This window comes from Montipora capricornis, chromosome 14 (genome assembly GCF_036669925.1).
Source record: "Montipora capricornis isolate CH-2021 chromosome 14, ASM3666992v2, whole genome shotgun sequence".
In the NCBI taxonomy this organism is placed as follows: Eukaryota; Metazoa; Cnidaria; class Anthozoa; order Scleractinia; family Acroporidae; genus Montipora; species Montipora capricornis.
This window is the reverse complement of record NC_090896.1, coordinates 42,511,700-42,524,199: the sequence shown is the minus strand read 5'-3', so window position 1 is coordinate 42,524,199 and position 12,500 is coordinate 42,511,700. Positions and strand designations below refer to the sequence as shown.

General features: G+C 41.0%; 2 protein-coding genes and 1 pseudogene across 3 annotated transcripts in view; 1 reads left to right on the top strand and 2 right to left on the bottom strand.

Moving 5' to 3' along the window:
* The first annotated feature begins 6,252 nt into the window (after nucleotides 1–6,252).
* Nucleotides 6,253–10,086, top strand: LOC138033686 (uncharacterized; annotated as a pseudogene).
* Nucleotides 10,087–10,226: 140 nt separating this feature from the next.
* On the bottom strand, nucleotides 10,227–11,740 carry LOC138033688 (uncharacterized). Its single transcript, XM_068881481.1, has one exon. The coding sequence runs from the start codon at nucleotides 11,685–11,687 to the stop codon at nucleotides 10,227–10,229; it is 1,461 nt and encodes a 486-aa protein (XP_068737582.1). The 5' UTR covers nucleotides 11,688–11,740.
* Nucleotides 11,741–12,223: 483 nt separating this feature from the next.
* The window catches only part of LOC138033692 (uromodulin-like), a 22,877-nt gene continuing 22,600 nt past the window's right edge, over nucleotides 12,224–12,500 (bottom strand). For both annotated transcript variants that reach the window (XM_068881488.1, XM_068881489.1), the window contains one exon: nucleotides 12,224–12,500. This exon is cut by the window's right edge and continues 91 nt beyond it. In XM_068881488.1, coding sequence (XP_068737589.1) covers nucleotides 12,224–12,500 — 277 coding nt within the window.

Below are 12,500 nucleotides of genomic sequence, written 5' to 3'. Positions count from 1 at the left end.
AACTCAATATCCGTGGGGTATGCACATTTGTGATTACCAACAAAAAAAATAAAATTTGACACCAGCCCGGTTTTAAGACTGTAATAAACTGAACCTGGCCAGACATATTAGACAATAATTCTACATCATATTTCTTTATAATTATTATAACCTTTCACATATTCAGGCTGTATTGGAAAGAGCTGATTATGACCAACAAAGGCCGCAAAGAAAAAATAAGATATTCACAAGTTAAACTCCGTGAATTATCTGTGGGGTCCTGCATAAAAGTGGGAAAATGCGCATGAAGTCAAAATGTCAGGCGCTTTACCCACGTGCAAGATGTAAACAAATGTGCATGGTTGGTGATGACAACGCTAAGTGTTAATTGAGTCTCGTACGTTTTCACGTAGTTGGTAAGAAACCAGACTGCTCATTGAGAGGAAAAAACAAATAGCTTCAAATGCTTACTATGCCTTAACGAACTATAAGGTAGAAAAATCACAGCAGAATATAACTCACTCGCTTTCTGGGACTCCAGGTTGACGGCGGTAGGGTCTGCCATCTCTGTCTTTCAGTAGCGGAGCAACTTGTAGTAAAACAGTTCGGTTTGTGAGTGGTCCATATAGTCTTCACGTTGTGTGATGCAACTTATTCTTTCCATGGAACTGTCGAAAGATATTTTCCCCGATGCGTGAATGACTTCTCGGCAGCAACGAAACTCCCCTGCACCGACTAAATTTTCGTCCTTGCAATGTTGACATTGGCACCTAAAAATACAACGAATTGGTTACAAACGTCAGCTTTCGACAAAACTTTAGAAATCAAAAAGCAAAATCCAGTAATATCCTGCTTCAGTCATTCAGAATTTTCGAAAGAAGGTTACTTTGAAAATTCGATTGCGATGAGTGCGTCAACTATAACCAGTGATACTTGAATGCTGAAAATACATTTCAGGAGAACTGACATCCTCTGTGGGAAAATTTCTTCGATTAATATCTTTACGATAGAACTACTATAGCATGCATACGAACCATGAATTTACAGGAACTTGTTTTTCGTATCTCGCCTCCAATACTATTAGTGAGTGGCCATCGACGTCTACTTCTTCGCGTTCTTCGATGCGATCGTCGTCTTCTCCAGCGAGAGGTTCGCCTTCATACGGAGTAATATGAGTATAAATTACTCCATCGTCTTCCTCTTCCGTTGTAACATCAGCTGCCTCTTCGGTCGTATCACCTCCTAAGTCTTCGTTGATTGATGATTCGGACAAGCTATCCACTTCAGAGTCACTGGCACTTGCACTGGTGGACATTCCTTGTTTAGCGATAGGAATGATTGAGCGCAGACTTCTGGCAACAACGTGACGTCACAACGCGGGAGTTTAAAATAAACTCGGCCCAGTCTCTGCGACACTTTTGAAGGGAAAATTTCCAACTTTGAGAGCTTGTAAAATCGTCAAATTTTACAGTGAACATCTCAAACTTGGGATTCGTGTGTTTTGAAAGGTAAATTTTATAATTAAGTAAAAAAAAAATTGCTTCATAGGCACTTTAACGGGCATGATATTACGAAGCTCAAGTGAAATCATGATTAATTAAACAGTTGTGTGATTTGTCGTTCTTCTGAAAATAAACATTTTTGCAATTTATGCGATCCACTCATTTCTCCTCCTTTAAACAGACGTTACGAAAATAATTTGTCAAGACGACACATGAAAGATTTCAGCAAACATTTAAAGCAACCATATTTAACGTCGAAAACTCGTAACAGTAATTCAACTGACAAACCTGAGGTCGACGGTGCGCTCATTTTACTCCCCCCTCTCCATCAGTGCTCCGTTTTACGGGTATTTAAAGCTACTTAGCTACAAGGAAAGGAAAGAAGTCGAAACAAGGATGCGAGATCCGGGAATCGAACTCAGGACCTCTTGCACCGTGGCCGCGCACTAACCGACTGTGCCACCCTCGCTCCTCTATTTGTGCCTAAGTGTTCACAAACTGGATAAACAAATGCCACCAGAAAAAAAAATTCTATCTGACAGCAACAACATAGGTCATACCTATGGGGTTAAGGTGCTACATATAACTGAATTACAACTGGCAGAATGAGTTCCGTGACCTTGGTCCCGGTCCAAGATGAACTGAGGACGCTTTAACGAAACCATACCAGACCCGCTCCGTAAGTTCCACAAAGTTTGGTTATCCTCAAAACTCAGTTAATTGTTTTCTAGAAATACTTTACTGTCGATTACTGCATGTCACCTAGCTATCAACTCAGGCACTGCATGGTAATCTCCCTTTAACTACAGAAAACCAGTACTGGCAGATAGCTATTAGTCTTTAACCAGCAAAATGTCTTTAGTTAAAGAGTTTCCAGATGTGCTCATCAGTATAACCTGCTGTCATTTTTGGACACAACACGAAGATATATAGGTGGTAAACCCCTTGCTTTGCTGTTTCAGGTTTACACAGGAAGGTATGTACCTCCATGCAGCACAAAGAGCAAATCCTGTCCTGACTGTAGAAAACTGTTTCTCCGAAATTACATTGGGGACATTTGTCGCAGTTCACCTAGATAACTGCGATAATGAAAGTGCCAGTAATTGGACAAGTGTTGGAAGTTGAAGAAGAAAGCATCAAGATTCATTACTGGCAAGGCTCTTTCAAAGGAAAGTGGAGGCCTCAAAATGCTCCAAGAACCTGGAGTCCTTGGATAGACGAGCTTCCTAAAACGTGTATCATCCTTTGTTCACTTTCTCTGTCAGATGACCATAAACTCTTGCCGTCTACTAGAAAATATCTACAACAGAAGTATTCGAGATTGAAAAATCTGAATTGAGATTAATTTATCTAACGACAGCTACTCAAGGTTCAATTTGTGGGAAACTGGTCGTGAATAATATCGTTTTAGACAAAGGGACTTTTCGCCTCTATTTAGCTACGGCACCAGACAAAACACAGTAACCTAATTTATTTTTTGGGAATATTTTCATCGAGGGGCTGACTTACTGTTGGAAAATTGCTTCGCAATTCAGGGGAACGACTTGCTTGGCCTGGTATTAATTTGGTGCATTAGCTTCTTAAATTTTCTCCTCAATGCTCCATTATAATTCATTTATCACTATCAATGTAATTGACTTGGCAAGATTGAAGTGCCTTGGTTTTCTATTTAGGTGCTGATGTGTGAATGAAAGTCTCTTGTTGTGACTGCAAAAAATGTCCCACTAAAGACTTCTCCGTAACCATTGTCGGTTTTTGTCAGTATACATTTATATAGCCTAGGTTTTTTTTATTTTTATTGTAATTTCTCTAGTATTTATATTTCACTGTAATTTATTGTTCATTTCACACTGAAGATGGCAGAGGCAACTGCAGAAACATGTCTGTAAAACTCAGGAGTGTCCTGTTTTTCTTAAAATTACTTTTATTTGAGGATATTTTTTTTTTCGCAAATTAAACCACCCTCGAACACAAGGGTGATTTGAAAGCGATTTGCTCAGCATTGGTTTCAGAAATTTTCGAAACCACCTTTGAACAGGGTTCAACAAGAATTGCCATTGGTTTCGAAAATTTCCGAAACCAATGACAGTTGCACGTTGGTCGAATATGGCTCTAAAGTGACCAAAAGAAAACATATACATGGCCATTCAATTTCCGGTCAGATGGTTTCAGAAAATTCTCAAACCATCATCGCCCACTCAGATCAGCTTGTAAGTTGGAAATGCTTTACCACTCGATAAGTATCTGATTGGTGGATACTGGTTTCAGAAATTTCCGAATCCAGGCAAAAAAAATTCCTCGGACAACTTTCCAAAACTAAGTAATCTTGGTTTCAATATTCCCTTAATAAAATGATGTTAATGCAATGATGTTAATGCTTGGCATCAGAAATTTCCGAACCCGCTAGGCTGTATTAAGGGAAGTTTTGTTTATTTAAGACATAAAATCTTCCCTCTGTCAGAAAGTAATCACTGGCAGCCAAATTTTAGCCAAAAAAAGTGGTCGAAAATTACCCCTAAATTACAATTTAAGCTTTCTCGGCTAAGATTGCTTTACTGTTTACAAAATCAGCCTCTCTTATAGCACTTAAAAAGCATATAATTTCAACCTTTTAAGACTCCGTTGAGGCGGAAAGATCAATTTCCGGAAGAAAAAAACTACATTGATCAGAATTCTTAGCCGAATTTTCACGAAAAGTCAGTTAAAAAAGGTACTATTTCAGTCGAAAATTAAACTTTTTGCAACGTATTTTAAGCCGTTATTGCCATGAATGAATTTGTTAATTTGATGGATACGGTAAAGGACTTTTCACGCTTGGAAATTTTGGAGTCAAATTCGGCCAACTTTGAAATGCCGTGCGAGAACTAGGGTACAATAGAAAATCCAACATAGCCGACCATTTTCAGCCAAAGGTATTCAAAAATGGAATATAAGATCTATTGTATCGCAAGGATACAAAATATTTAAGCCTAGACTTATAAGTGGAAAAAGTTGAGATATTTAAATGACACATTTAAGGGACTGTGTAATAATTATCAGGAAGGGGGGGGGGGTGTCCTAAAATGAGCTTCACCAAAGGAAAAATTAGATAGGTACCCCCTCCAGCAGCGTCAAGATTAGCTATGACCCCCCCCCCCCTCACGTTCTCTCAAAATTATGATGTGTCCCCCCCCCCCCCCCTTCTCTAACCCGTACCTTTATTCACCGTACTGCAACGCATTTCACTGCGTCGTCAGGGAGCGTCGTCAGGGATGAAGAGCTCCTAGAAACTTTGTTCTTCATAATCGTCAATTTCCGAATCGTTAAACGTTCTCCATCTTGTAGAAGACCTGGATAGGGTGATGGCTAAATATAAAGCGACATTTCCTATTGGTGCCAAATCTAAAGCATCCAAATCAAGAAAAAAGAAGGAACAAAAGAAAAAAAGGGAGAAGAAGAGGATTGCTGCCTCAGAAAGCCGTAGGACCCGAACCTGTATAATTTTTCGGTCTTTGGGAGGTGAACCCATTGATGACCACTATGAAACAGAAGTATATGGCATTCCTCAGCTAGAAACTGTAGACCTAGAAACCCTCTCGCTGTTTAAATCAAGAACAGACCTGGCATGTCCACAGGACCTCTTAAATGCCAAATGTTTTATTGGCAAAGCTCACAACGTGGTTTGTGACTTCTGTGCATCATCGATTGTTTCAATCTATCATACGTTGACATTCTAAATAATTTAAAGCATGTGTTTATGTTGATGCAATAATTAGACATTATGGATAGTCAAAGGCGTGGCATCTTTCTATTTGGAAAATGTTTATTTATTCATTATCGAATTTGTGAAATTTAATTAAGATCCCCCCTCAACTTACTTGAGGCTGCAAGGCTGCAAGGCGCATGAAACTATGGTCGCTAAATGCAAACTTGTTCTTTAAGGAACCTCAAGAGTTAACTAAATTCACCTGATGGGTCCACTTAAACGATGTTTGGTAGAGGACATTTCACTTCAAAGATGTAATTGCAATATTTTTGGGCGTACAGACACTGTGGCCTTATTTGCTAAAGAAGCCGGATTTTTTCAGCTTTAGAGTGTTCTTCCGGGCAAGTTTTCTCCAAAACGAAGTCGGTGACCCCCCTCCTCCCCCCACCCCCCCATTTTATTTTTACATTTCTGACATCACTAACTCATCATCTTTCTATGGTAAAATTTGCAGAAAAATTTCAATGTTAGAAAATTTTCGCGCGAACGTCCTTAAAATCAAGATATAATGTCTTTTTTTTTAAGCGAGACGGTGAAATCTTCCCATTCAGCGTTTCCAGATAATGTTAGAAATAATCTCTAAAAAATTTAAAATTCAACAAAATCTGTAGGTTAGTTTTTCAGAAAACAAAGCCATTAGGATTACGTTGGAGACATCTTACCGCAGCAGCACAAATACCACTGTTCTTTAGATCGGCAGAGACTTGGTATAAAGAAGTGTCCTTGTCGGAAAGAGAAAAATGTGCCGTACATGGTCGCTCGGGCAAAATGTTCAGCGGATGAATAGAATCAATTTCTGCGTCAGTAATTAAGACGTTCAGCATTCTTCATTATGTAATCAACGCGGGATTGACTAGACACACTGGAGTGTCGACGACGCCCAGCTATTTGGGCATAAGACGGGATACCAGCAATCTCCATGTTCTTCTCAGTTTCGGAACGGTCCGGTCCTGGGGATCGACAACATTACCTGCCATCCTTTTTTTTTTTTGTTTTTTGCTTTTTTTCGATTTATTTACATATATGCAGTGGAGAAGGAAGAGGAAGCTCTGCTTGCCCTTACTTGACAATATTAAAGTTGAAATCTAAACTAGGTGAAAGTACAATATAATTATTTAAGGAAACCGTAATAGTAAAGGTGAAAATCTAAACTAGGTGAAAGTACCGTATAATGTTAATAAAAAGCGAAAGCATTCTGGAGATACCCCGTCTGATTTACACTCCAAAATGCTAAAAGGGCTAAAATATATTATTAAAAGCGAGAAACTTAATTCGTAAACACTAGCGGAAAGCTATGTACAGTGCTATTTGTTTGCGCATTTCATTGTCTTATTTGTTAATTAATTTGCTAATTTTATTTTGTATTTTGATTCTGAATAGTTTGGATGTAGCAAGCGAGGGGCAAAGGGGATCGAGTGACCTCACCAGGGGGCCCGGGAACCTGCCCGTGCAAGGCTCGGCCGCCGGGTGTGGCCACTATGCCCCGTGTCCCTGCTTAGATGATTACACGTAGCTCATCGTTATCTACACGGCAAAGAACATTCATATGTGCCCAGGTATTTGAGAATTCACGTGGGGAGTAATAGGAGTGCGCCGCGGAGATTTGCGTGCGCACTTTTGTTTTGATTTTATTGATGATGGCCTGGGCGGAGGTGACCTTCTGTTCCAAAGTGCGAAGGTAACGCGCCGCCCAGAGCTCGTTAAGAGTAATGTTAAGAAGAACACGGGAAATGAGATTGGATTTGGAGGACTGGCCATCGCGAGGAAGACCATGTCCGAAAAAAAACTAAAGCGGGACTGAGACTTAAGGCTGTAGAGTAAAAAGGATTGACGCTTTGAAACACCCACGCCCAAACCTGAGGTGCAATAGTGCACTCACAGAAGGCGTGAGGGAAAGATTCCTTGAGGCCACAGGAAGCGTAACGCTCGCTAACACGGAGCCGGCGCCATCGCTTCAGGAAAGCCCGGTTTTTAATCACTCCATGAGCCAAGCGTCACGCTATAGATCGTTTTAACGTGACGTCACATAACTTCCGGTCGCCATATTGGTGGAGTACTTTTCCCGCGGAGTTTTAAAATGGCGCTCGATACTCAAGAGAATGAAGTGAAGTCAAGCGAAAATATGAGTGAAAAAGCTTGCATACCTCTTTCAGATTATGCTAATAAGTTAGAGCCAAAGGTCAAGAAACGTTACCTCGAAAAAATATCACCGATTGGGATCGATCCTGTGTTAATCGAGGGCAAGAACTTCCAACCCGATTGTTTACCTCCGGTGGAATCGACGGATCTACTTTTTTACCTTGTCTTAGAGACAAGTTACTACACAAAACAGCAATTTAAAGCATTTCGAAGCCTTCAAGCGTACAACCAGATGGTATCTGGATTTATTTCAAGTGTTCAGGGCCACATAGTCAAGGATAACTTTGTAGTTCTAGCGAAGGTAAGACATTCGCAGAGAATGAATGAGTCGTTGATTCCAGTGAGGATTATTACCGAAAAGCAAGGAACTATTATTTCTGCGCATTGCTGTGGCTGTAAGGCTGGTCTTGGGGAATCCTGCTCCCATGTAGCTAGCGTACTCTTTTACCTCGAGGCATGGACAAAAATAAATGGAAAAATGTCATGCACGCAAGTGAAGTGTTCGTGGATTCTACCTTCGTATGTAAAGGAAGTCGATTACGCAAGAGTTCGCGATATCAATTTTACGTCAGCAAAGAAAATGAAAACTGACTTGGATGCAACCTTAGATAGGGTTCTCGACATATCGCAGGGCGATAAGCTGGCAGAGGAGCCAAAAATTGAGTCAAAAGGTGTGCCAGCTCCGTCGGAAGAGGAGATGAATTCTTTCTACGCTGAACTGAACAATTGTAAATTCAAGCCCATAGCCCTCAGTCTAGTCCCTCCATTCGCCGAGAGCTTTGTGCTAAAAAGCCGCGAAATTCCGACTGTTCAGGATTTGTCAGATCATAAGTATCAAGATCTTGAATATCCCGAACTCCTGCAGGTTTGTTTGGAAAAAGAAATCGAACTTTCCGAGGAACAAAGACTGCAGATTGAGGAAGACACAAGAAGCCAATCAGAGGGAGCTAACTTTTACAAACACCGAGCGGGAAGGATTGGAGCGTCTCAAAGCAAAGTAGCCTCGCACACAAATCCAGCATTACCTTCACAGTCTCTAATTCAATCAATTTGTTATCCTGAATTAAACAAAGTATTTTCTAAAGCAATAATGCATAGGTGTAAACATGAGGGACTAGCAATCAGTGCTTATGAACATGTTATGAAGGAGAAACACAAAAATTTCAAAATAGTAAAGTGTGGCATGTTCATCAACAAAGAATACCCTTGGCTACATGCTACCCCAGACTTTCTCTGTTCTTGTGACTGTTGTGGAGAAGGGTGTGGAGAGGTTAAGTGTCCTTTTTGCATTGACAATTGTGACTTTGAAAGCTATGTTTCTAAAAGTTCGTCATGTTTGAGAAAAGACAGTGCTGGTAATTTTTGGCTTAAAAAAGAACACGAGTATTTCTACCAAACACAACAGCAGCTTTTTTACTGTGGAAAGAAAGTACTGTGACTTTGTTGTGTGTGCTTTCGATGAGTGTGGTGCCACCAAATTTTTTCACCAGCGAATTCTGCCTGATGAACAACACTGGAATTCTGTTTTGCCCAAGCTCACCAAATTTTGGAGAACATGCATTCTGCCTGAAGTGCTTGGTAAATGGTACACTAGGAAGCACTTTATGGCTCAAGTCCAAACTGATAAACAACCAGAACCAGGCGGCATTTGCTATTGCAGAAAGAACACTACTGAAAAAGGTGTCCTTTGCTGTAATTCCAAATGTCCTATTGTTTCTTTTCATTTATCGTGTCTCAAGATTGAAAGCATTCCAAAAACGTGGTACTGCCCCCACTGCAGAAACTTACCTGAGTTTAAGAAATTAAGGAAAGCCAAAATGAAAGAATCAAAGGAAAAAAAGGATCCCAATGTCCCTAACCCAGCAATGAGTTACGACTTCATCTGCGTGTGTAAATCAAAACCCAGTGAATCTGAAAAACTGCTACACTGCCATAATAAATCATGCGAGAATGGCAGGTATTTTCACCTTAACTGCCTAAATTACAAGAGGATGCCTAACTATAGGCAGACTACATGGATCTGTCCATCTTGCCGCAAAAAGGTGAAAGTGAGACGCCCACATAAAGATGATGATGATGATGATGGTGATGTGACTTTTATTCAAACTTTGTCCACACCAACTGAGAAGTACAAATCTCTGATGAGCCTTGGTGATAACGAGTTCAGCCTAATTTCATCACCTACAGGATGGCTTGATTGTGCTATCATACATGAGGCTCAAATTCTCTTAGCAAATATCAACAAAAACATTAGTGGATTTCAGAGACCAACACTTGGTCCTGTAGGGCAGTTTAATATTGTAACTTCTTACTTTGTACAGATTCTCCATGTCAACAACAACCACTGGGTATGTGTTAGTTCCATCAACTGTGCCTCGGGCTACGTTAATCTAGTGGACAGCCTGTCCAATCCTGTACCATCGCAAGAAATTGTGGACTTGGTTAAAAGCTTACTTGGCCCCAGTTACAAGGGAATCAACCAGCTACCTGTTCAGCAGCAACTAAATACGAGTGACTGTGGGGTGTTTGCAATAGCATTCGCCACATGTCTTGTGTATGGGCAAAACCCATCGCAAGTACGTTTTAATATACCAATGATGCGCCCCCACTTGCTTAATTGTTTCAAAGCCCGTGCTATGCAGCTTTTTCCAACCATTTAACTAATAATATATACTCAGGGTTCATAATAACATTCCAGGTCAGTCTGTTTAGAGCAGGGTTAAGCTATCACTGATTCAGCTGATCTGCGAAATATATACTTTTGTCTTTATTTGGCTCCAAAATAATATTGTGTTTTAAAATCCAAATCGAAAACCCTGACATTAATCATCTCTAAACAACAAAGCCCTGGTCTTATTATTTCAATCAAATGGAACAATTCCAGGGCAAAGGTTTACTAAGGCAGAGCAGACATTGATAATCCTGTCAATCATAGGAGTCGATGCTTCTTGTGTTCCATTAGGGTTACACATCAAAAAATCAATCGGAAGAGTTCCACTTAAAATAGTATACTTCCTTCGCAGAAGACCAATGACCCGTTCCACATGTATTCGCACATTAGCTATGCCCCTGGTTTCTTCCACATCCACTGGGTCCAGTTGTTCTTTACCACGAGTGAAGGCAGGAATTGCCAACTGTGCATGCCTAAACATAAGGGATTCTTGAATGGTAAACCCCCGATCTGCCAGGACAAGGTCGCCTGGTAACAACTTGTCTAGTATGCCACAATTATCTGTCAAATACTTGTCAGACGTTCTCCCTCCCCAAGCTTTAGAGACAAATGAAATTGTTGCCTGTGGAGTTAAGCCTATCAAGACCTTCACAGTGTTGTGATGTTTGTAGTTTGAGAATGTTTGTGAACGTGCCATTAGGTTTGAAGGTCTGTCAATAAACACTTCAAAACAATCGATGATTACTGTAGTCTTCTTGCCGAACGAGTACTGAAAGCATTGAGGCATGGTTCGCCACAATTCCTCACGTTCTGGCCACTTAATTAAAGGCCGCAGCCTTACGTCCATCACGACCATCCACGCCTGGAATGTTCTTGACACCGTAGAAACCGAGACATTAAATCGGTAAGCGACATCTTCCAAAGGCATATTTAGTCTAAGCTTCATCAAGGTCATGACAAATTCTTGAAAACGAGTAATATGTTGGGCCTTTGGAGCAACGAAGGGATTAAGTCGAAGGAAAACAGCTTTTAACGTGTCAAGCGAAGGTAATCCGGTATAAAAATTTACTTTCTTGTCGTCGTTCCGAAATTCATCTTCGCAAAATGGTCGCTGCGGTGGCGCTCGAGCTACTAGATAGTCAAACTCCTCCGTTTGTGTACTGGAATCGACACACGTTGGAGGTTCTTCGGCAAAGGAAATATCTGAAATCTGTTCACCCGGTTCATTCAACTTAAGTTTCTTTGCTGCGATCTCCTCTGCAAGCACGCGTTCCCTCTCTTCTTGCTCCTTTCGCTTCCTTTCTTTCTCATTAGCTCTCTGTCCTCTTTGTGATGCTTGTTCGATGTTTCCTCTCTCCACACTCTTTTTATGGCCCAGGTTTAAAGTCGGCACCCAGTCAACGTTGTATTTGTCCCAACTTTTTGCTGCTCTTCCTGAGACGAAATGGCGGCTGCATACACGATCATTTGCGAGAATCTTTTCGGTCAAATCAGACCGACTTATTGCTGAAATCCAACGCGATCGCCGTTCAAAGGATAATTTTTCCGCTTCTTCTCCTTGGTTTGTGACTACTGATGGGGCTCGAGCAAAATGAAGATCTTTACCTGGAACGCTTTCGCTTCCACAGCCAACTATCATGCAAAAAACCATCTTCACAGTGAAGACGCGACTCGGTTTGTTTACAGTTTTACTCCACCAATATGGCGGCGTAGCGACCGTTACTAGGCTTTTGGTCACGTGAGTGAAAACGATCTATATCTGCTTCCCAATTGGTACTCAGAGCCCCATATATTCCCGACAGATGCTACGCCAGAGTAGGGTGATAGATAGCTTCCCCTGCCAAGCGAATATGCAAGGCAATCGCCGGGGAGAGGGGTTCACGTGTTTCGCGTAGAAGGTGCTTATACATTGTAACTAATTCTAATAGAACGTATGCACATGGCCTTACAGTTGTCATTTAAGTTTCGCAAACTAATTAACTTCAAGGAATTCCACTCATTTTCTACTAAAACAGGAGTAACTGGAAATGCTTTAGATCACAGGAAATTAAGTTGAACCTTAGCCCTAATCATGCAAGTGGGTTACATAAAGCAAGAGAAAAATCACTGGTCAGCAAGGGAACAGTTTGTTTGGTCAATAATGCATGATCGCTGATCTTCCTTTCGAATTAAGAGCGTTCGGTTCCTTCAGTCCGTGCTGCAGTAACGGAGATGACAAGGAGTATCAGATGAAGTTCCATTGATGTAATAGAGGTAGTAACCACTGCAGTTTTGCACTTGAATATTGGTGGAGAATTCGCAACAACTCGCCTTCCAGTGAAAGCAGACCTGTCGTGTCACGTTGCCTTCGTGGGCCTGGGGATGAATTCCGTTTAACCACCCAGGTGCGTTTGTCCCGCATCTGTTTTCAGGGACACACCAATTAGGCATTTTTGTTCCTGCGTTTCCTTGGAAGCGAAACCAA

Coding starts and splice junctions, on each gene's coding strand:
- LOC138033688 (XM_068881481.1), bottom strand. CDS start 11,687: ATGGTTTTTTGCATGATAGTTGGCTGTGGAAGCGAAAGCGTTCCAGGT.